Below are 25,270 nucleotides of genomic sequence, written 5' to 3'. Positions count from 1 at the left end.
AGCCTGTGTCCCCCAACAGATGACACCTGACAGAATGTGGCCCACCAATGTGACCCCTTCAGTAAAACAAAGACCCCCATACTATTCTTACAAGGAATCTGGTAAAATGTGGGTTGAATGAGGTAACTGTTAGGTGGATTTGTAGCTGGTTGACTGATTAAACTCAAAGAGTGCTCTATAATGGTTCCTCATCATCCTGGAAAAAAGTGACAAGTGGGGTGCCACAGGGTTCTGTCCTGGGCCCGTTGTTGTTCAACGTCTATATAAATGATTTGGATGAAGGAATTGAGGCGATGCTCATCAAATGTGCAGATGACACCAGACTTGGGCACAGAGGCGAAGCTACCTGCTCTGGCACCCAGAGTGGCACAGGAGTGGGGCTGGCCAGCTCACGGGGGCAGGGCCAGCTGCATGCCCAGCGAGCGTCCATAACCACCCACCGCCTGCACGGTGAGCATCAGGGGGACACCGCTAGCCTCCCGCTGCCCACGCGGTGAGCATTGGGGGAGGGGCGCTGCTAGCCTCTCACACCCCCTTCCTCTACCAGTGCTTGGGAGTGGGAGCTAATGCTGCAGAAGACAGAATCAGAACTTAAAATGACCTTAACAGGTTGGAGAACTGGGCGCAAGCTAACAAAATGAATTACAATAGGGACAAATGGAAGGTTTTGTACTTAGGCAAGTAGAACCAGATGCACAAATATAAGATGGGGAACACCTGGCTCACTAGCAGTACATGTGAAAAGGATCTAGGGGTCTTGGTGGACCTCAAGCTTAACATGAGTCAGCAGTGTGGTGCAGCAGCAAAAAAAGCTAATGCTATTCTAGGCTGCATCAACAGAAGTCTAGTGTCCAGATCAAGGAAGCTCATAGTCCCACTCTATTCTGCCTTGGTCAGAGCACACCTAGAATACTGTGTCTAATTCTGGGCGCTGCAATTAGGATATTGACAAGCTGTAACATGTGCAGAGGAGGGCAACCGAGATGATCAAGGGTCTGGAAACGAAGGCTTATGAGGAGTGCTTGATGGAGCTGAGTATGTTTAACCTGGAAAAGGAGAGGAGATAGGATAGCCATCTTCAAGTATCTGACCCATGGAAGAGGGAGCAAGCTTGTTTTCTCCTGCTCTGAAGAGTAGGATTCAAGCTTATAAGAAAGCAGATTGTGACTAAACATCAGGAAGAGCTGTTTGACAGGGGAACGGTCTCCCTCGGTGTTAAATTGTGGGTGGAAATATCAGACACAGCAATTCTTCAAACAGCTCTTGTTTATTCACAGGCCAGAACAGAACTGGGCTGAAGGGTTCAGCCAGCCTGCTCACCATATAGAGCTCAACTACAAAGCAACAGTAACAACTTTCTGTACATATCCAATCACTGAACGTCAGTTCCAATTCCTTATTTGCATATGCGGACCTGAGTAAAAACTATCTACAGTATCCCCTGGTGGCCCAGGGTGAGAACTTCAGTACATAACACCCGGGACATTGTGGTCTCTCCTTCCTTGGAGGTTTTTAAGCAGAGGTTGGATGGGCATCTGTCCTGGATGCTTTAGTTGAGATTCCTGCATTGCAGGGGTTGGAGTGGATGATCCTTGGGGTCCCTTCTCAAACACAAAGTTAAGGCCTGCTAAAGGAATGAAAAGAAAAGAGCCAGGACACCTATTAAAATCTGAAGAGGACGGCAGAAAAGGAGAGGCCTATCTGGCTGTCTATATGCTATACATTAAAAGGACATAAAGCACATTTCACCCCCCAAAAAAATTATCATGGGAACTGTAGTTTACCCTTCAGAGAGCTATAATTCGCAGCACCCTTAACAAACTACAGTTCCCAGAATTCTCGGGGGAAGGAGAATGTTCTTTAAATGTATGATGTGCACACAGCCTTACTTATTAATTGCTCTGGACTGAAAAATTATTTCTATGCTGGTGAACTTTGTTCAACAGAATTAATTCAATTTTTAATTTTCTGTAAGAGGCTACCTATTCAAAAGGATCCCAGAGAAATCTTCCTTGACTAACAGTCAATTCAAGTGAAGGTTAAACAGAGGGCGGGGAGAAAGACTGAACATATCCAAAGTTTGCACTTCTCTCGGTCATCCATTTTCATGACAGGCTTTTGATATAGAATTCTTCTTAGACTTTTAATTTGCATCAATGAAGCTTTGGATTCATTCACAGTACTTTGTTGACTTCTTGGTGTTCGGGGCACCATCTGGGGGGGCTGAGGGGCCGGGGCGCATGGGACCGCTCCCTCAATCACAGATTATAAGAATTATGACTCCAAAGTTCTATAAATTCAGAGCCTCCCGTGAGTGGCTGTGCAGTGGGGCAGAGCTAAGGCACCGTCCTCTCCACTGCCTCCCCACCGCTTCCAGATTTTGGCATTGCATGGGGCGCCATTGAAATTTGAGATGCCAAGGTCTGCCAGTGCAGCTGACCAAGCTGTAATTGTAACTCTATTTGTTGATGTCAGGTCACATGTGGAATACTTATTTTCAAGTCTAATTTTGAAATCCTGATAAGCCATTGTCCAAGTTTGCTTGAAACAAGCTTCAGAAAAACTAAGAATGCAGGGTGTGAACAACCTGCTTCCGAGAGCCCCAATGTAAAATCACAGAAGGGTTGCATTGGAAGGGACCCCCAGGGTCATCTAGCCCAACTTTCTGCAATGTAGGAATCCTGCCCACAGCTGTCCTGGGTGGGCTTGGACCACCAACATTCTGGTTAGCAGCCACAGAGACGCATACTTCAGACTAAATTGTATTCATGCGGCAAAAGCAGCAAACAACTTTTCATTAACCTTTTCTAAAGCAGGTTTTAAAAGCTATCATCCTGATATATAACAGCCATTTGAAGCTCTAAAGGAGCAACTGGGGCAGTGGAATGGTATGACAGAGCCACCCTCCTGACAGGGCAGGGGCAGAGTGGGCAGGGTGTGTGGGCACCATTCAGCACTCCTGATCTATCTCTACAGCCCCAGGAGCTCACGGTCCCCTTGCTCTGCCCTCACGCTGCCCATGTGTGCTGCAGCACCCCTGGCCTGGGATGGCCGCTCCGCAGCACTGCCAAACCACTCCTGGCGTTCTAGGGCTCTCAGCACATGGGCCTTGCCCTGGTCTCCCCTTTGACATCTATTCCTTCCTTGCTCTTCGGCTTATTAAGATGCAGTGAAGCTGTCTTCCCCGCTCCCACCGCTTTGAGATATTTTGACAATCACGATATATACAGTGGTACCTCAGGTTAAGTACTTAATTCGTTCTGGAGGTCGGTTCTTAACCTGAAACTGTTCTTAACCTGAAGCACCACTTAAGCTAATGGGGCCTCCTGCTGCCGCCACGCCACTGCTGCGCGATTTCTGTTCTTATCCTGAAGCAAAGTTCTTAACCCGAGGTACTATTTCTGGGTTAGTGGAGTCTGTAACCTGAAGCGTATGCAACCTGAGGTACCACTGTATAATGTTTATGTGTGAAATAAATAATGTGCCCTTGTAATCCCATATGTGCACCGAGCAGCTTCCTCCAGCTGGGCTTGGAGGTGATGAAAAACAATAGAAGAGTGAGTTGACAGCAGGAGACTGTGATTGAATGCTGGGTGGAGTCATAGTGAGTGACAGGAGGAAGGTGTCTGTTGGGAATGACAGTTGAAGAGGAGTTGAGAGAGAGAGAGTTGAGGGAGAAGGTGAGGGAGAGAATGAAAGCACAGTTTAAACATTTAGGATAGCTCTGGAAAGGAGAGTTGGTGAAGGAGGGTATCAGAGCTCTTATTTACTCATCTGTATTTGTTCTGAATGCTATGTTTCCTTGATCAATATATATCTAGTATTTTAACTTTCCACTTGCAGTGGGTTATAAGCTCAGGAGATCTCTCCCCATGTGCCTTGTGCCGGCTGGTGCCGGCTGAGCAGTGTGACACATCTGGCTTCCAGGTACCACTTACCGGGGGCGGGGGGAGGTGCAGCTGGGGAGCCAATCTGACCCTCCAGCTGCCGCACCATCACTGCCCTGAGCTTTCTGTGTCTTTCCCCTCTCAGCAAGTGGCAGCGACCAACACTGTTTTGCTGAAGTGTGTGGGCAAAATCAGGCCAGGCAAATACAGCCCTCCAGGCATCACTGTCCAGCCCTTGGGACTATCTGCGGGTCCTGCTTCCTCCCCAGGATACCTTCCCCAGGTGTTTTTGCTGTGTGGAATGTGTCCTTGGCCTCTGAGAGTCTTCCTAGTCTCTGAGATGCCGTAACAGAAGGTTTTGTGAGGACCATTACACCTGGACTTGGGAGGTTAGGTGAGGGGTTGGCCTAGTGACCTCTGGGAACAAAGTGTCTTATAGAGAAATCCAGGAACACCAGAAGTAGCTTTAAAAATGTTGAGTAAAACCATATGGCAAACTGCAACTGCCAGAATTCCTCTTACGTACAGATTAAACAGGGGAACTGGAGTCGATTCTGCTAGATGTATTTCTCATCTCACAAGCTTCTTAGGCCTTGGTCTCTTCACTTGGTTGTGCTATATTGAGGCTTTTTGGCCAAACTAATCTGGAGGAGGGCTGGTTATACAGAGGAACCTGCCTGAAGAAGTAGATTGCTCTAAACAACTTAGACATACCATATTATGATCCTGTCATTTTTCGTCTGTGATGGACTGTTGTAACTGCTGTTCTACTGACAGCCTATAAGGAGTTGTCATCGCCACCCAAAGTAATGATCCCAGCTAACACACATAGCTCATATTCATCTTCCCTCCACCATCATTTCTAGGGATACTCTCTGCAGACCAGAATTAAAATAACATGTCAATAAAATTTCTATGATGCTTCTGTGTTTCTTACTTTTCCTTTTTATATATGTTATTTTTATTGGTTTTCCAAATTATTAGAGATTAAACCAAATTAATTTAATTTAATACAATTTCTTTTTTAAAAAAAACCAGGTTTCCCACTCCTGTCGCAAACATATGTCCACCACTTCCTCTTGTAGGCACTTCATCTGTTCTTTAATATCCACTTAATCCTTCTCTTGATGTTAGTCCATTCTCACAGCTGACCATTATTCTTTCCTTACATACAGCACCTCTGTTGTTTCTCATAAATATAAAATCCATTTGACGGGTTTAGTCCTTCATAAACGTTGTTCTCGGACCTGGTGTGTTGGGAGAGTTAGTTGCTATATTCCTTAGTTCAGTTCACTGCAGTAAACAAGGTCAGTTCACACTCCATATTCCTTCCGCTGTTCACCAACTTGTGTACAGGCTGCAGCTATAAATAACTCCCAGATAACATGCCCAGTCTCTTCCATTGAAATTCCACTCTGGGGTTCTTCCTTGACACACAGCTAAAGACAAAGTCTTCTCTCAAATATAGCCTCTTGCCAGATTTAATTAGCAGCCACTCATCTTCTTACTCTGCATTGCGCTTTATTTCCCTATAATAATTTTTATTGGTTTTACACATAATTACATTGCGTAACCTGATATTATCTTATTATATCTTTTTGGCTCACCTGAGCCTAATGACTTCCCTCCCTCGCTCCTAATGGTTTACAAAATTAAATTTTGCATCTTTGCATTTCACTACTTTTCCTATTCTTGTTATATCATTACTTAAAATATTAAATTACTCATTCTGAATAGGTAGTAATTTCATCTTACAAATCTTCTGATAACCCTGCTAGTGATGTTAATTGCTTACAGATGTCTTTCAAATATAATATAAATTTATTCCAGTCTTTTAGGAATGCTTGATCTCGCTGGTTCGGGATTCTTCCTGTCAGTTTTGCTAGTTCTGCAAAGTCCATCAATTTCATCTGCCACTCTTCTTTTGATGGTACTTCATGATGTTTCCATTTTGGGGCTAACAAAATTCTGGGCGCAGAACAATTTTTCATCTTGTCTTGGTATCTTTTACCCACTATACCCAATAAAAAAAAGTTTCTGGTTTTTACTCTGCATTGCTCCCTCACACTCCAGTCCAAAGATAATTTTAAATAAAGTCCATTCAACCTCGATTGATGGGGGGGGCATAATAAAACCTTGTTAAATTCCTTCTCGAGCATAAATCAAAAGCTTCCCCCCTCTTTTCTTTGGTGCCAGACAGAATAACAGAATAACAGCCACGGCTACACACATCTCTTTCATTTTGCAGGGCAGGACAAGAAAAAAAAAGATTTGGAAACCAAATGAAAGCACAAAGCACTTTATGCGCCCCCTTCCTTCCCGGTTTTAAGGGTTTTCAAGCTTCAGAAAAATCAAATACCTTCAAAGATCCAAACCCAGTCCTTTTTGCAGATGATTGATTGCAGCCCGTTATCATATGTCATTTCAGGAGACCTCTTGATTAATGCCAATATTCCAAATTAATGAGGAACCAATCACAAATCATGCCGGAGACAGAGGTTCATACCCATTCTGCCTTTAAGTTGGCAAACACGGCCTTAATTGGGGTGCAGTGAACTCCCCGGACCCCATGGGGGAACATGGTCAGGATTTTTGCCTCCTAAATCCTGGCTTTCCCTGCCTGAACTTCCCCTCTGCCCCAAAGGGCAGTGGAGACCTACTGCCATGAATCGTGAGGTCAGGCGGAAACCTTCTTTCTTACTTTTCCATCCGGCGCTGGTCAAATGATCTCTTTGCTTACTTCTTTTGAGGAGCTCTGCTACACTATCCATATATTACCAAAATCAAAAAAATTATAGCAGAACAAAAACATATTTTAATCAGTTCATGTCCATAATTTACTGAATGCTGTTTTAGAACATGCAGTAAACATCTTGAAACAAAAGGAAATGCCAGGGAAAGCTGCTCCTTCAGAAGACTTCTTGTATTTCTCAGCAAACTGCTTTAAAGAACCCACCTTAAACTGAAAACAGTGGCAGCATTAAGATAAAATCAACAGTGAGATTAATAACTGAATGACGTAAACTGGAGAATTGACTAAAATGGTTATAGTAAAATATGCAGGAATGATAGATAAGTAAAAAGAAGTATGGAAGGAGAAGAAGGGAAGTCAACAGACATATGGTATTGTGTAAAATGTTTACTTTGAGATGTATAAATGGGAAATCTAATAATATATAGAACCTACCTTAAAGAAACAAATTTCAATAGCCATAGGAGTGGATATTCTCTGGAAGATTTGCAGATTTTATCTCAGTGAATGATCGGAGAGTGAATGCTCCTGTGCTTTTTAAACTTTTGATGGTGCCTTTAAAAATTTGATAACTTCTGTTAAGGTTTTGAAAACTGGGATTCTTTTTAATCCCCCTCCTCCCTTGTTTCTTCCCAGCTCCTTGTGGTCAGAATGAAACCAGAGAGGATGGGAAAATAATCCAGCTGCCTCCCTGCAAAACAGGAGCATGGATCGTTCCTGCCATCATGGCTTGCTACCTCTTGGTTGCAAACATCCTTCTGGTGAACCTCCTCATCGCCGTTTTTAAGTGAGTGTCTATTGTTTTAAAATTCAGTGACTGTAGTAAATGTTTCAGGAACTTTTGATGCTCAAGTTTGGAATTTCTAAGATGGGGTTATAGTGATAGTGTTGGTAGTGCATTTACATGGTTAACAGCTCATATTACTTGCTCAGTGCATTTACATGGTTAACAGCTCAGATCAGGAGAATGTAAACTCACAAAGTGGTAAAAATATAATGAATTATCTTTTGTTTTTTAATAGTTCAGAGAGTTCTCTTCTGGTCAGAAACAGGGATCTGACCTAGCAACCTTCCACGTGGATAACTAGATAAGATGCAGGAGACATAGGAAATATGTATCTTCCCATTTTATTGTATTTTACAACTTCCTTAGAACCCCAAATTGCTTCGAATTTCATCAAATCAGCTGAATACACAGGAAACCGCCTGGTATTAAGTTAGACTCCTCGTCTATCTACGTCAGATTTTACAGTGAGGGGCATCCGTTCTCCAGAGTTCCAGGCAGAGGTCTCCCCCTCTGTACTCCAAGCCTGAGCTGCTGCTCTTCTCCCGCTAGCCATTTTTCTGGTCAAAATTGCCTCCCCAGCTGCTTTTCCTTTCCGTGGGGGATACAAAAAGCAACTGAGGGATATTCTGGTGGGCAGGAGATGGCTTCCTAGGAAGAGACTGAGCCTGCCCCCTTCCTGCACCACTCTGGTCAGTTTGGAGCTGCCTTGGGGCTACGTTAAAGAAAAATATCAGGAGCCACTTCATGGGGGGAGATGAGGACTGGTTTCTAGGAGGAAGCTAAAATCCTCACTGCTCATGTACAGTGCATGTTATGAGCCAAAGTGCCCCCCACCCGCATAGCCCAGGGGAACCCAGCCAGATGGGTGGGGTATAAATATTACTATTACTATTACTAGGCTGCTTGCATCCAGGACCAGCAACAGCATCCTTGGGCTTCTTTCAGAGCCCCACACCAGCCAAGAGCATGAACCAGTGTTGACCCCAGTTCATGACCATGAGCTGCCATTTCCCACAATGCACCAGAATGATACACTCTATTTAAATTGCCCCTTGTTGCCACCTGTCGCTGCTGCCTGGACCCATGGAGGGCATTTAGCTGAGGGCCCCTCAAACCTGGAAGCAGCTCAGCTTACTCTGTAAACTTTGTGGACTAGGCAATAATGGACCTCTTAAGAACTGTTGCACTGCTGTTTTGTGAGTTTTTTACTTGTCCCAGAATTGGTGGTCCGGGAGCATTAGTGCTCTGCTCTTTCCAACACTGCTGAGCATGATGGTGGCACATGTGGGAAGAGCCCATGCTGTGGCCCCTTTCCATGCCAGGTTTATCTCATTTTTCTGAGAGCTCTTGAGTGAGCTTCTCCTATAAGCTCCAAGCTTCCTGTGTTATTTTGGGAACATGACAGCTAGGAGTAATGTTGCTGTTGTCCTCACCAGATAATGTAAAAAAACAGTTTAATGTGGCAAAAAGAATGTCTTTGAAGTGGGTGGCCTAACAGTTGTATTTGAGAAGCTTTAGGTATACAACAAGTTTTTGTTTCTGTTGCCTCATCATGAAATTACTTTTGTAGATGTAGCCCTAAGATTCTTTTAAAGTATGAAACTAACATTATAACATGTGAATAAAGCGAACAAGTGTTTTAAAAGGCCACTATTCTGGTACATCTACCAGAGAGCCATGAGTAGCTGCAGATCCCTGCTGAGTATACACTCATGTCTGTGTAATGTATGGAATGGCCCCTATATTGCATGTGAAATTTTAGATGGTAGTTCTGTTTATCAGAAGGCATTTTCTTCCTCTCCTTCTGCTTCAGCAACACCTTTTTTGAAGTTAAATCGATATCTAACCAAGTATGGAAGTTTCAGCGGTATCAGCTTATTATGACATTCCATGAAAGACCAGTCTTGCCCCCTCCGCTCATCATCTTCAGTCACATGACTATGATATTTCAGCACATATGCTGTCGATGGCGGAAGCATGATAGCGACCCTGATGAAACGGACTATGGACTGAGTAAGTTTAATTCATCTTCTCCGTCATAGATACAATAAACATATGGAAAATATACTCAGCTCTGCTTAGTTGTCTTGATTTGGAGAGCAGTCAAGAATCATAGCAAGGGCATTAGCACTTCATTTGTTTTATATACCTTCGTTTGATGTACTTTCCCTTCCCATGCACTAGGAGCTGTAAAATGCCACCTTCGTCCTTCCTTCCTTCCTTCCTTCCTTCCTTCCTTCCTTCCTTCCTTCCTTCCTGTTAGAAATTGCTCTTAATTCAGTTAGCATCACAGGGCAATTCACAATAAAATCACAAAAATACTACCCATAACCCATAGCTATTAGCTATAGATAAACCAGAAGTTTACAATTTCTGGTGTTAATAGATGCCAAAAACAACACAAAGTTTGAGCAAAGAGGTGCATCTTGAGTTGGCAACAAAAACTGATGCACTTCTAAGATCCACAGACAGGATTCCACCACCATAGAGAAGGCCCTATCTGGAGTGATTGCATGACAGGACACACCCATTGGCAGGATCACAAAAGGGCATATTCTGCAGTTTGTAGGGCTGGCAGCCATAGAAATATACAAAGTCAGGTTATCTGTCCATCTGGTTCAATAATGTATACTCTGACTAGCAGCAGCTCTCCAGGGTTTCTAAAAGAAAATATTTTCCATCACCTGGTACCTGATCCATTAAACTGGAGATGGCAGGCATTGAACTGGGAGCTTTTTGCATGAAAAGCATGGGATCTGCCAGTGAAGCATGGTGTCTCTCCTGATCCAAATGGTGGCTTAGTAGCAATATATAAAACAGTCAAATAAAAAAGCAATAAAACTATGTAAACAAAAGCAGCAATAGGATGACAGTTCGTTGAGCAAAAGTTCATATTGGCTATCTCAAATGCTCCCTGAAACAAGTCTCAATTAGTCTTGCAAGACCCAGCTGGGAGAGAGCTATGCAAGCTGCGCAATGTAGGTGCCACTGCTGAGAAGGCTGTGTCCCACACAGCAGCCTACTGCATGGAAGACCCAGAACGGTCTCCAAAGATCGCTTCAGTGCATACGTATATGGTGTTGAATAGGAGATGGTCCTTCAGATATCCTGGTGCCAGACCATTAGAGCTTTAAATGTAAAAAACAGAACTTCAGCCCATTGCATTTTAGAACTCTTGCCTGACTAGTGCATTTTGGGCCAGTTGCAATCTCCAAATACTTTTCAATGGCATGCCACACATTAGAGTGAGTATAATCGCCTTTGAAATGCATCAATGCAGGAGAAGGTCTTCTTTGTCACTTTGCCCTGGCTTTCAAACTCCCTACCTAAGGACTCCTCTTTGGGGACCTTTTGCCATTGCACCAAAACCTTCTTTTTTGGCAGGAATGTGACTACCGGAGCTAGATGTTGCCAAGGCCCTTTGTGGCTCTGTCACACTAGTAGGGTAGCCAAAGGACCCTGACTAGTGGGGAAACGGGCATCACAGTCCTCAACTGCTCAGGTCTTTCTTTACACAGCTGCTTTTGTGTGCAGTAATAATCAGCTGAGAGCAAGGAGAGCCAATTTGGTGCCCTTCAAATGTTGCTGGATTACAGTTTCCATCAGAGGCAATAATGATTTTATTATTTATATCCCGCCCATCTGGCTGGGTATCCCCAGCCACTCTAGGTGGCTCCCAACAGAGAACTAAAAACAGAATAAAACTTCAAACATTAAAAACTTCCCTGAACAGGTGCCAACTCCTGGGGGCCAAACCCTTTTGGGGGCACCAATATTTGTTGTGGGGCACTCCCAAAGTTCAAAAAGCTTGTAAGAGACACTCGTGACATCACACACACACCATCTCCCTCACAAGATGGCGCCTCTGGTTTCCCTAGTTCCTGGTCAGAGCTGGAGCCCTACAACCTCTGGAAACTAAAAGGTTGGCTAACCCTGTACATGAGGCAACATATTCTTCCTTTTATCTCTTTCGGTTTGACAAGGACACGAGCACAAAGAGTGTACAGTGGTACCTCTGGTTACGTACTTAATTCGTTCCGGAGGTCCGTTCTTAACCTGAAACTGTTCTTAACCTGAAGCACCACTTTAGCTAATGGAGCCTCCCAGTGCCGCCGCCCCGCCAGAGCACAATTTCTGTTCTCATCCTGAAGCAAAGTTCTTAACCTGAAGCACTATTTCTGGGTTACCAGAGTCTGTAACCTGAAGCGTCTGTAACCTGAAACTGAAAGCCACCATGTCCTGCATGAAGTGTGGCACTTGAAATATGTATGGAATATGTATGGAAATGTGTACCGTATGTATGTTACAAACCTGAAAATGATTGAAATGTGATTTCTTTGTGGGGGCAGGGGGCGGGGGGATATGCAATTTTGAAGCCACAAAATAGGCAGTGCCTTTCAAAACCTTGTGATGATAGCTAATTAACTTCTTTTAGCTGCTGCTTTGTCATTGCCTCATATGTCTTCTACAGAGCTTTTTATAACTGATGATGAACTGAAAAAAGTTCATGATTTTGAAGAACAATGTATAGAAGAGTATTTCAGAGAGAAAGATGATAGATTCAATTCGTCCAATGATGAAAGAATCCGAGTTACCTCTGAAAGGTGAAAGATTTTTCATTTTGGTTTCTTACATAGTGTATATTTTGAAATTTGTTACTTTTGAAAGAAAAAAAAACTTTAAACAAGGCTTTACTGTCAAGAAACTAGGGTAGATTTAAAAAAAATTAAAAAACAGGGTTAAAAAAATTGTAAATCATATTTTTTATTCATTTCTTTTGTTAAGTTTGTCCTAAATAAGTAGATTAATAAATATTGTAGCACATCCTGAGGCTTCCAAACATATGTATATTCATAATTTAAAGGTGTAGCTCAGCCATTAAAATTAAATATGAAATTTTAAAAAATGAAATTTTTAACCAGTATGCAGAAATGGTAAAATTATTTATGCTTGACTGCATAAGCATCAGTCTTCTGGATTTTTTTCTTATCAGTTCACTTTTCTGAACATTATCTCCTTACATTATAAAGATATAAAAGTTATACAGATCAGTTTGTTGTAAAATAATGCAACATTTTGAGTCAGACGTGTCAACTCGTGCTAAACATTGCAGCAGCCCAACGACAAGTGTTCAATGTGCAACGTATACACGACCTCACATCCTGTTTCGGGAGGAACCAGGGGCGGAGCCAAAAGCAGTGGCGTTTGGCTCCTCCTCTCTCACCATCGGCCCTTGCTCTACTCTTCCCACTGGTGGGATTGTTCTCCCCAGTCATTAGGAAGAGAGTTCCTGGTTCCCAAAGAACCAACCACGTCCTCCTAAGCTTTGTCTTGCCCTGGACCCAGCTGGCTGCTTCAGTTCTAAGGGCACAGAATGCAGGTCCATCATACTTAGTTTTTCCCCTTAAGGCTTTTAAAGGCAACCCAAGAGCTGGCTCTCCTTCTGCAGAGCTTGGGATTTGATTTTGGCTGCCAGCAATGTTTCTGTATCTGACTGGGAGGGGCAGGAGGTCTGTCCTGAGAAATGCAGGGTCCTCGCAGGTGGGAGAGCGACCACTTTCCCAATTCCAGTTTGGACAACAAGACACAAATCCAGAAGGCACACACCCTGGGGGATATCTGGATAAGAAAACATGAGAGGGTTGTTTGTTTGGTGGTTTTTTGCAAAGCACCAAATTCCTCTCTCCCCCCCTGCCCATATCAAATTTTTTACTTTGAAATCATTTTTATTTGATTTTACAAATGCAAATTAATTACAATGTCAAATAAATATCCATAAAGACTTCCGGAGGCGGCGCCTCCGACAATGGCGGACTCCCTCTGATCCAGAGGGAGACAGCCCCACAGAAATCGGGTCTTACCGCTGCAGCGAAGCGGGGACCCTTTCAAAAACCGCAGGCGGAAGAAGCCGGCGGCCGTGGGACTCGGCGGGCACCGTTTGCGCCCCCCCCCGTTTAGCAAAGGGACTCTATTAAGGGCTCCAGAGCGAGACGGGGGTTGACATGGTGCTGAGAGTCAGTCGCTACTTCTGTGGAGCGAAGCTGCATAGCCGATGTCGGAGAGCGCTGTCCTTTTTTCTGTGACAATTCGGACTTTAAACAACAACCCGTGAGTAGGATAATTGAAACTTTTGGACTTAAAAAATATCTTTGAATTTGAACCGAGACGGGAAAGCGTAAACAGGAAGTCCGCTTCCCGTTCCTTGTATAAAGTATAAAGCAAAAATCTTACAAGCTAAAAGCCGGGTAAATTGACAGCCGGGAATTTCCTTCATTTTTACTCATCAACCCCCCCAGCCAGCAGGAGGAAAGGGGGGGAAATTTTGACTTTTAAATCCTGCTGAGAGCGTGTTAAGAAAGTAAGCTTCCATTGTCCCTAATCTGGGGACGGAGTGACAGGAAAGAAATCGTCGGTGATGCCTATAACCTGACTATAGAAAAATCGACAGATAGAATTGGAGAAAGGGAAAAAACAACTCTAATGCTCCACTCTGCCTGTGTGTCTTACGTTGAAAGGAAACAAAATATTGGAGAATTAAAAGTAATATTTTCCTTGCGGGTTACATTTTAAAAATGGATGCTAAAATGTAACTACACCCCCTAGAGGTAGCCTGCCAGTGTGTTTGCTACAAGCTACAAAGAGAACATTGTAACTGGGAGACCGTGAGACTAGATCCCTGACCTTGACAAAATGACAAAGGGAGTTTATCTACCCCGGACAAAATATATGATGTGCTGCTTCAGCTGGATGAGAAAGTCTCCCTGATGAATCAACAGACGGTCTATATAACAGCTACAGTCAGCAAGGAGGTGCCAACGGGAAATGTAGTTACAGAAACTCCACATCAATCTACTCAGGAAGCTGGCCTAACAGAGCAAGTGTGAGGGCAGAGAAAGATGGAAGAGGTTGTGAATGCACCTCGAAAGATAAAGAGACTTCAAGTCCTACATGACCAAAAGTTGCAACATTGGGAAATGGAACTTGGAGGACACTGGCTAAATTTTGGATTTAAGAAAAGTTTTATCTCTGGTGGAACTGTGAAACAAGTGGAAGACTATTTCTGGAACAACTGTTTTTTGGATTACAAGTTAAATGATGGGGTGTGCATCACCGGGGAATGGGACAATTGGATGAAAGGAAATCAAGAATCTTACTATACGGAACTCCCCGGAGATTGGCTCCCTAAAGAGAAAGAGAAGAAAATGCGAAAGAACCCAATGGGGAACAAGGATGTATGCAACCACAAACAGAAACAAGAAAACTCGCAGAGGGGGCTCAGAAGTGACCTGAGGGCCTCAGATATTAGAACACCGGACTGAGAATATATAATGATATAAGGACTGACACTATCCGGAACCAGAAAAAGGGACGTTGGATAAACTTAGAATGAGAAATGCTTTTTGTAAAAAACTTATATTTATGGAATTAGTGTAATACTAATGAAATAATAAGAGATGATGGAAAGGAATAATTGGCTTTAGCAAAAAGTCAAACATGGTGTAAATTCAATAATTTTTAGGATTAAGAGGATAAGAAAAAATCAATGAGCTCAATGTAAAAAATTAAGAGGTCTGAACAATAAGGATGTATTTTTTGCATAATTTTGCTGAACAATTTTTTAAAATGGAATACAAAGAGGGAGATGGGAGGAAGTCAGGAAAATAAGTGAAAGAACGTCGGGAATTTGAAAGGAGGGATTTTATTTTTCTTTTTACTTTTTACTTTTTTATTTTTTATCTTGCATAGTTTTGCATAATTTTTTCTTTTTGTGTTTAATTTTTGTTGTTGTCTTTGTAATCTTTTTTTTATGAGAAAATCTAATAAAATATCATTTAAAAAAAACCACAAATAAATATCCATAAAAAGAGATTACTTTGAATCTTGGGACTTCCCCCCATCCCCTCCATGGGTCCTATTGTCAACATTTCCAGCTGCGTATTATTTCATAGTCTATGTTTTGCATTTATCCATATTGTCCATAATATTTGTTACATTAAAAGTGGGATTAAAATCCTGCTAATGTTGTCATCTGCTTACAGTGGTCTCCTAAATAAATTCTAAACTTTCCCCATTCTTTCTTCAATTTCTTGTCTTCTTGGTCCCTGAGCTTTCTGGTCAGTTTTGCCACTTCAGCGTAGTCTAGCAGCTTAGCTTGCCATTCCTCTCTGGTAGGGACTCTTTCTTCTTTCCATCTCTGGGCCAGTAGCATCCGTGCTGCTGTTCTCGCATACATAAAAAGTCTTTTCTGGTCCTTTGGGATGTTGGTACCTATAACTCCTAATAGAAAAGCTGCTAGGTATTTTTTTACAAAGGTTATTTTAAACATTTTTTTTTTCAGTTCATTATAGATAATCTCCCAGAAAGCCTTTATTACCTTACATGACCACCACATATGATAAAAGGTACCTTCTTTTTCTTTACATTTCCTGCAGGTATTTGTACTTGTTTTATACATTTTTGCTAGTTTACCACTGGTACATCATTTCCATATAGTTTTCTTGCAGCATACAACATGCCGTGAATTTCAAATCCGTTTTCCATAACCTTTCCCAATCTGAAATCTGAATATTATACCCCAAATCCCTTGCCCAGTGTATCATTACCAACTTGACCTGTTCAGCTTTTGTATGCCATTCCAAGAGGAGTGTATACATTTTCGACAGTGATTTAATATTGTTTTCTAACAGATCTTTTTGAAATCTTGAAATCTCATAACTAAAACCTTTCTTTTTATCTGTTTTGAAAATATCATTTAGTTGGTTGAACTGTAACCAATCCATTAATAAATCCCATATCTCTTCAAAATCTTTCAATGTTAGCACCATCATTCCCACTCTGTTAAATTGGATGCAAGAAACCTGAAGTTTAGTAAATCATACTAACCTATTTGTTCAGTCTGAAATTAACTATGCTTTCCTCTCTCTTCCTTTTTTACTTTTCTTTTGTAGGGTAGAGAATATGGCCATGCGATTAGAAGAAGTGAATGAACGAGAGCATTGCATGAAGGCTTCACTTCAGACTGTAGACATCCGGCTTGCTCAACTGGAAGACATGATAGGGCGAATGGCTACAGCCTTAGATAAGCTTACTGGCCTAGACAGAGGGGAGGCCACTAAGATACGGTCTCGAACATCCTCTGACTGTACTGACACAGCCTACATTGTCCGACAGAGCAGCTTCAACAGCCAGGAGGGAAACACATACAAACTTCAAGAAAGCATTGATCCCACGGGGGAGGAGTCCATGTCACCAACCTCTCCAACAGTCATTCCCCGCTTGCGAAGTCACTCCTTCTATGCAGTGAACATGAAGGACAAGTGTGGGTTGGAGAAATTTGAAAGCATTTTCAAAGAAAGGTCCCTCAGCCTCCACCGTGCCAGTAGTTCTCACTCTGTCTCAAAAGAGCAAAAAATCCCTTCTTTAGTGCCTACAAGCACTCTGTCAATTGCCCCGGACTCCAGACGGCCTTCCTCTTGCATAGATATTTATGTCTCAGCCATGGATGAGCTGCAGTCTGTCATAGAACCCCTTGACAGTTCAATGAACATCCTTGGGACTGGAGATCCAGCTCTCCAAGCTCAGATAGCTTCCAGTGTTGTCTCCAGTAGTGCTTATGTTAGCAGTACTCCAGGTGATAGAATTTCTGGCAGGAGTATTGATTATGAAGACCAATCGATGGAAACAAGAGTGTTTTCTTCAGACTATTCACAAATTGCAGATTGCTCAAACCCATGGGAATCAGATCCTCCCATGTACCATACTTTGGAGAGGTCTAAAAGCAGCCGATACCTGGCTACAACCCCATTTATTTTAGAGGAAGCACCAATAGTAAAATCTCACAGTTTCATGTTCTCTCCTTCTCGGAGCTATTTCAGCAGCCTTGGAGTGCCAGTCAAAACAGCAGAGTACACAAGCATTACAGACTGCATTGATACAAGGTGTGTCAGTGCTCCTCAAACCATTGCAGAAAGGTCAAGCTTTCCTGGAGTTCATGGAGACAAAATTGATGACTTAGGATGCTGTCACCCAGAGCGGGAAGCGGAACTAAGTCACCCAAGCTCTGACAATGAGGATACCGAAACCAAAGACAAAAAAGCAGTTCCCTTGTCATCTCAAGATAGCAATACATCTAGAACATTGTCCAACAATATCCCTCTTCCAAAAATAGAGAGGGCCAACAGTTACTCTGCAGATGAGTCCAACTTGTTGTATGCACACACAAAGAAAAGCTACTCCATCAGTGATAAACTTGACAGGCAGCGCAATGCAACGAGCCTCCGAAGTACATTCCAGAGGAGCAAGTCATCCAGACCAGAGAACAGGTCGGACACCTTATCAATGAGAAGACTCTCTAGAACAGGTGCCTTCCATAGCTTTGAGAGCAAGCATAGTTAGAGATAATATGTACATCATAACAAGAAGAACTGTCTGAGACTTGTCTGCTCTCCAGTTTTTTCATTAGCAGAATGAAGTAACTTCAGACCATTATAGGTCAGCAACAGCTGGCATCTGCCAACAGTGAAGTTAGCACTTTCATAACGTCAATGTCAAGCACTGAGGTTCTGTATCTTGACCTAGTTGGCATTTGCACTTAGTGGGAGGGGGAGGGGGAAGGAAAAATTATAGAGACATTTTAAAAAATAAATAAATGGGTGAGCAGTTTAAGAAATCTGCCTTTCAAAATAGGGATATATTGGTTTGAAAGAGAAACAAAATAACATGCATACAAAGAGGGTGTTTTGACGATGCTGGTTTCCACCTCAGTACCATCGCTGTGACAGCTAGTGAGGGCATCTTTGTATTACTCTACAGAAACTGAAAACAAAGTAGCCGTCAACTTTCCCCAGATTTCTCACATCCCTATACTTCTGCCTGATCATTGTAAAAAGAAGTTAGCTAACACGCTCACCATTCACCTGTATCCTTTTTGTATTAACTTGCAGTGGCACAAGTGTCTATATTTTCAAGAAGGGAAGAAAAGATATGCCTTTTGTATAGCAGCATGAGGGAAAGGGAAGAATTTATGTATAGTCACATGAATTCCTGTTTTAAATGGGATTTTTAGCACTGTTGAGCAAGCTCAGGAGGAATGTAATTAAGTGGAATAGTAAATATTTATTTTTTTAAGCACGGGTACCAGTTTAGAAAGTATTTCACAGGACTTTGTTAAAATGTCATAGTGAGAAGGTAGTAAAAAAGAAGAACTGGCATCCTGTTCTCATTGTTCTGTGCACCATGCCCATCTCATTCACTATTTTCAAACTATTTTCATTCATTGTCACTGCCATATTCTTCTACCAGTTCCTCCATTTAGCTGCCATTATTTCATTTTAAGGCATGGTTATAACTGAACATTTTGGTGTTTATAGTATTGTATGTGTATCGTGTGGTCTGAACTTGGGTGAGCACAGAACAGCTGGAGATGTTGAATGATGTTCTGTGACAAAACAAATCCTTTTTAGAAGTTAATTGAAGCACCAGAGTGAAATTAACATTTCTGGTAACTGCAAAAGCCATTCCTTTAAGTATGCTTCCGTTGTATAGAAAGGCAAGATAGCGAAACAATAATACCCTGCCCTGGTATGCAAGAGCCATCTCCCCCTCTGTCTCCCTCAGGCCCACCCTCCAACCATGTTTGCAATAGCCCTCTGGGGCTGCAAGGATTAAATGTGGTTCGTGCTAGGCAAGGGGCTAATACAGCAAAAAGAGCACAGTACCATTCAGAAGAAGAAAACCTTAATTGTGAAATGATTTTGGAGAAATAGTTTAATCCTTACTTAGCAATATGCCAGGGCTGCTACCCGCTCTGTAAATGTGCCATTCTCTTTTGTTTCTGACAACATATATGTGAGGTTTTTTTAAAATAATAATAATAATAATTTTTATTAACAGGCCAATCAAATCACATTATTTCCAAATCACATTAGTTCCATATTATACAGCCAGATTTTTAAATTTTGTTGGGGGTACCCATACATCAAGCTCCGAACGGGGGTCCAAGCATCACTTATATTGCTGCTTTAATTAAACAGTTCTATCCAGTTCTATCCAGATAGTCTCTTTATTACTTTCTTCATCTTCTTGTTGTTATCATATATTCCTTTCTTTGCGATCTCTGATAATCTTCACAAGCGGGTTGGAAACAGACATCCTCTGTGTGGGTTTTACACTCTCCAAAGATCATATCACTTAGGGACAGCCATTCCACACTTCCATAAAAAAATTATCTTCGGTCTGTCCTTTAATTTTCTCAGGCTTGCCAAGTATATCAGGAGGGCTCTGTCAGGTTAAGATCACATTCCAATCATCATTCACATTCCGATGATCCTGATCCTCCTCCCCCCGTCTTTCTTAGACAAGCCTGTCTTAGCGAGACGCCATTTAAAGCTGCGTAATAAAATTTTCCTCTGTTCTCCATTGTTTACCAGTCATCTCTTTATAATCCACTCCACACAGTTCTTGAATTCCTGTTTGTGATTAATAAAATGCAACGATCTTCTTTCTGGGGTGGAGGGTTATTAATATTCACATAAGACAAAGAAAAGCAAAGTTTTTTCCTCCACCGCCCTTCTGTTCCACTCCAAGCATACCAGTCTCTTAATGGTGGTTCATCACTTGATTTATTTGTCCCATCCGTCGCTCCGGTAACAGCAGTCTTATCTCCCGAACTTTGCTTGATGTATGTGCTTTAGCTTCTTTCCAATTATATGTTTCCAATTATATTTTCGAGCTAAAGCGAACCAGCACGCGCTGATTGGAGACAGCGTCAGGAAGAGCCGACCTCATTGAGGGCTTGTGCCAAGGGGTGCGTTATGGATACCGCTGGCAAGGCAGTCCCCCCCATCTCCTTGGGGGGGGGGCGGGAAGGCTGCATACTTCCCATAGCAGCCTCTTAATTTACCTCGTGTGGGTCGGAGAGATGTTATTGTCGGCCATCTCCCAATGCGCTACCTGGTGGCCCCCCCCCCCATATATGTGAGGTTTTGAAGGAGATTTTGAAAATTATTCTGAGCTCCAATGGCCAGTGACCACATTAATTGGATAATTTTAGCCACCCCAGCCTAACTGTTTATAAGGACTTATCTGGAGAACAAAGCACCATATAGAACCACCCCTCTGAAGATCTGCATTACTCTAATCTAGTTCCTCTGACACTACTAGCATGTGGTCGTGAAGAGGGAAGCATTCGGAGCAGCAGCATTCACTCAAGAGAGTTGCATGCTGGTTTAAATGACAAGATGCTGTGCAACTTCCTCACTTCCTTGGGTTCCAGCCAAAGGTCTCTACCCCTTATCAATCCATTGTTTACCCCTTCTTTTTAAAGTGTGTGTTGTTCTGTAACAAGAACTCATCACAGAATTTCTGACTTGAATGCATAGCAAATGTCACTTCAGATGTGCTGATTGGATGAAGCAATTTTCTTTGGCAGTCTATTTCAAATGTCCAACTTTACCTCTGTCTTTGTGACTAACTTCACATTATACGGACTCTGATGCCTCTTAGTATGCGTGTGTTTTAGAAAAGTAGCTTTGGGAAAGGACAGTTAAAAGTGCCCATCCACTCTTTTCCCAATGCAGATTTCCCCCAATGCAGCTTCCCATCCCTGCCTGAGGGGATTTCAGATAGGTGTTTGCTGATGACAGTTAGTGTGTGTGTGTGTGTGTGTGTGTGTGTGTGTGTGTAAATCATGCATTTGTCTGTACATCTAGGATTTGTGGCAAGGAATTGTTGCCTTTTCAGCTTGCAATGCTACTTTCTAAGGCTACTTTCATATTTACCACAGTTCTTCCAGGCTAAGCAGCCAGAGACTAGTCACTAGAACCTAATCTGTGATGTGCTGCTGAACAGTTTTGGATCCCGTTCCCACTGAGAGTATTTGGATGCTTCTTCAGTTGTCAAATTGGGTCTATTTTGAGTTGGTCAGAATAGAGTAGCACTCTGTCTTGATTCTGCTTAAGGCCTAGACTGTCCTGGATCGCGGAATTATGATATAAACACATTACATTCCCCCCACCTGTCCACTCTGCAGAACAGTTCAGTTTAACCTGAGCTGAAGCTACCTCTATAAAACAACTCTTCAAATGCTTTCTTGAAAACCACTTGCCCATTTTTCTGTTTTTCTTCAGTGACACTTTTCTATCCCATATTAAGCATATCTAGGTGGCATCATAAATGCCACCAATCTTACCACTGTCATCATGGTGTAAATTTCTTTGACTAAAATAACGAGTGTGACCCTTTCCAGTCCATATACTAATGTGGGAAAGGTCAAATCGCTGGAATTTCTATGACAAAAACGGGCAATCAGCAGTGGTGCTTTAAAGGCTACACCAGGATTCTCACTGAATTCTAAAATACAAAAATATGGACCACATTTTTTCTTAATGGCCAGCATGCGCAAAAATTGTAGGTTTTGTTAACAAAATACATGTGAACCATCTTTATGTGCTCTTTTCAAAAGCTAGTGTGAGTTTTTACATGAATGTGACAACAAAAATGAATTCTGTTTTAAGTGGCCTTAAAAGTATTTCTGTTCACAAGGACAAGAAAGCAGGCACCCACCAGATAATTTGAATTCCTTTCTAGGAATCAGTCAAATTTAAAAGTGTCTCCCTTTTTGCATACAGTATCACTACATTTATCAGTTTTACAAGTCTTAGGGACAAAATTGCAATCTTTGTGTCACTTGTGAAAACACATTTTAACTCTACAAGCCTACATGCCCACTATGATCAGCAAGACTGCCAATGAACACTCTGTCATTTCCCCCCATAGCTTCTTTGTTAGACTCCTGAATTTAGAGATTCCTGGACCAGAGTCTGTGTGAAAATTAGCCTATAGCACTTTATTAAACAAGAAGTTGAACTCCAGGGATCTGGAACTAGGAATCTTTGGGTATGTTCATATCTATGCTAACAAACTGCAGCACTTCACTCAAGCAGTAATTCAGCAGTAAAATTCTCACTTACAATATATATTGCCTATGTTGCCAATTCCATAGGGGTAGCGTATTTGCAGAGAGCAAAGGTGGAGCTTTTCTTTTTTCAAAAAGATGTCTTTCTGTAGATGGGCACACAAAATATGCATTGAAACAGGCAGTGTGATTACAAAATATAGTTTTCCTGGAATTGTTTCCATTATCTCTAAACTGATACCCCTTCTGAGGTCCACTGTGAATGGCTCCTGTTTTTCCAAGTTTTGTGAGCTTTCAATATCCTCTTTTGAGTATTCAGTACTATCGATCATGTTAATTTCTAAAGTGAAAATAAACTTTTATCTTTTATCTTATAACCACAGCTTGTTGTATGTACATCATAAAGTTCAGCCTCATTTATCCAGATGCTTGCAGGCTGGGTTAGATCATAAATGTCTGAATAATCTAGTATCAGGTGAGCAGGAGGACCACCATGATATGAGATTAGATGGGAGCACACAAGTTGGTTTAGATAATCCTCAGATGTTCAAATAAGGGGGGTGTGTACAAAATAGGTGGTGGCATGGGATTGAATTAATGAACGTTACAGAAGAGCATTGGACTTTGCACTTATATAGTCATATGCTTATTTGTCAGTGACGTTCAATAATACAGCACATGTTACACTGAACAACGGGCTCTGCTAGCCAGATTGCTATGATACATACAAAGGAAAATGCATTTGTTGGGCAAGGAGTCACCATCTGTAGCTACTGTATGTTTCCGTTTCTTCCGTAGAGCTCCACTGTCTTTGAGCTGATGTATAATTATCTAATGAGCCACTGTGAGCTGTGATAGTGTGAAAGAACAAACTGGCATGTTATGCAAAAGATAAGATAATTAATGTTAAAGTAATATTTTAAAACTCAGTTGAGTTAGCTGTTTGTTTACATATGCTGGACAATTAAGGAAACTGTGTACAGTATTTTTAAAATATTTTCATATAGTGATCCATTCTGTTGTTTCCAGTTTACGTAAATGATACTATTCTATAGTTGGATATACACTTGTCTTAGATATTGAATTATATAACATTATTCTTTCACAATAATAGTATGCTGACCGAAATAGTTCTTCTACCTTAAATTTCAGTCTTATTTTGTGCCGATGAAAATGCATGCATAGTTCCATTAATTTCTTTGGACTATTATGGAGTTTAACATTTCAATATTGCCTGTCTGTAACAATGAATCCAGTTAGAATGAATTAACAATTTTGGTCTTTTATATTATTTTCCAATATGTTCATTTAATAGCACTTTAATATTATATGAAATGAAGTATTGAATGATGAAGGTCTTGAACCTATAGCATTTCTGGTTGATATAATTATATATTTTCAAATAAGGTATTTCATTACTAGTTTTATCATATGTCTGTCACCAAGTAGCAGCAAGCTGCAAATTCCTAAAATTGTAACAATTGTCAGTAAGAAAATAAAACCCATTAATACAACATAGTAAAATTGCTGAAGACTCTGGAAAGTAACCTTTCATATAATTTCTAAAGTTTGGGGGAAGGTGTTTATGCGTTTTGGTAAAGTCTTGTAGAGAAGAAGAAAAGGAAGAGTTTGGATTTGATATCCCGCCTTTCACTCCCTTTATGAAGTCTCAAAGCGGCTAACATTCTCCTTTCCCTTCCTCCCCCACAACAACCATTCTGTGAGGTGAGTGGGGCTGAGAGACTTCAGAGAAGTGTGACTGGCCCAAGGTCACCCAGCCGCTGCAGGTGGAGGAGCGGGGAATCGAACCCGGTTCCCCAGATTGTGTGACTTAACCACTACACCACACTGGCTCTCCACACTAGAGTCTATGTTTCTTAGGTTAGATGGCTTTCATTTCAATCCTGTAACAGTCTACACAAAAGTAATTCTCATTGAGTTCAATGAGGCTTACTTCCAAGTAGGTGGTTATAGGATTGCAGCCTTAGAATACAACATTTGTTGTTGGCAGGTGAATATCTTAGACTCTGCAGCTGCCCAGCTCTTGATAAATGTAGCTATGAAAAATGTTCAGCTTTGCAATTCAATACCCACAAAGTAACGTGAGTACTTGCATAGCACAAAGCCTTACAACCCAGTCGTAACATCTGCTGCGTCAACAAAGCCTGACTTTGCACTGAGGGTACCATACTTTGAATTGAGGGTACCAGAACTGGGCACTCCCTGTGCAGGGAGAAGTACCAGTGCAAAAGTTTAGGGCTGGGACAAGGATGAGGTCTTCAAGCTAATTGATGTCAGGGAAACTTTTCTGGAAGAGGGTTTGAAAATAAAGAACTTGGGAAAAGATGCCCAGTCACACCCATGCCTCATTTGTTGATCCAAATCAAATATTAGCAGCTTGACAAATAGACTGAGCCCAGGGAGGGGAAATAATGTTGTTACTGGAAGCTTTTAAGTTGAGCTTTTAAACAAACTAGTTTTGCTCCATAGTCTCAGGGTGTTATTTTTAGCAGATTCAAGTATGATTTCAAAAGACTGTAAAATCCCAAAGCATTGCAGAACATAGAACACTCCAAAGAAATGATCCAAAGCTTCAAAGTGGCCCTTAGTTTTCTTTTAATACACTTTTTTTTTTCTGCCAGGCCTGATTCTATGGTCAGAAAGGGTAGTGTGGAAGACAGGGAATAGCAATGTGTGTGTAAGTTTAATCTACCCATTCTCTCTTCTGCATCAGAAATCATGATGTCTTCTCTAAACACAAATGATTTATATACCTTGAAAGCATGATCATACTGAGGACTGCTATGTGACATTGTTTTTACTTATTCATTAAAGTATTTAATAAATCAGCCTATGCCCATACTTTCCCTTCTCTGGACTTAATGGTTACTTTTAAGTGTAAGTCTTCAATGAACATGTGCCCTGATCCA

At 41.7% G+C, this 25,270-nt stretch overlaps 1 protein-coding gene across 12 annotated transcripts in view; it reads left to right on the top strand.

The window, feature by feature from the left end:
• The window catches only part of TRPM3 (transient receptor potential cation channel subfamily M member 3), a 418,053-nt gene extending 394,195 nt beyond the window's left edge, over positions 1-23,858 (top strand). For all 12 annotated transcript variants that reach the window (XM_083701876.1, XM_083701865.1, XM_083701870.1 and 9 more), the window contains 5 exons: positions 7,276-7,426; positions 9,240-9,439; positions 11,898-12,030; positions 16,375-19,278; positions 20,407-23,858. In XM_083701876.1, the coding sequence (XP_083558002.1) occupies positions 7,276-7,426; positions 9,240-9,439; positions 11,898-12,030; positions 16,375-17,821 (1,931 nt within the window). In that variant the 3' untranslated portion in view covers positions 17,822-19,278; positions 20,407-23,858. The remainder of the gene's footprint in view (positions 1-7,275; positions 7,427-9,239; positions 9,440-11,897; positions 12,031-16,374; positions 19,279-20,406) is intronic.
• The last annotated feature ends 1,412 nt before the right edge of the window (positions 23,859-25,270 follow it).

Source organism: Podarcis gaigeae, assembly GCF_964106915.1.
Source record: "Podarcis gaigeae genome assembly, chromosome: 11".
NCBI lineage: Eukaryota > Metazoa > Chordata > Lepidosauria > Squamata > Lacertidae > Podarcis > Podarcis gaigeae.
The sequence above is the reverse complement of the archived record's forward strand: the minus strand, read 5'-3'. Positions and strand labels throughout refer to the sequence as shown.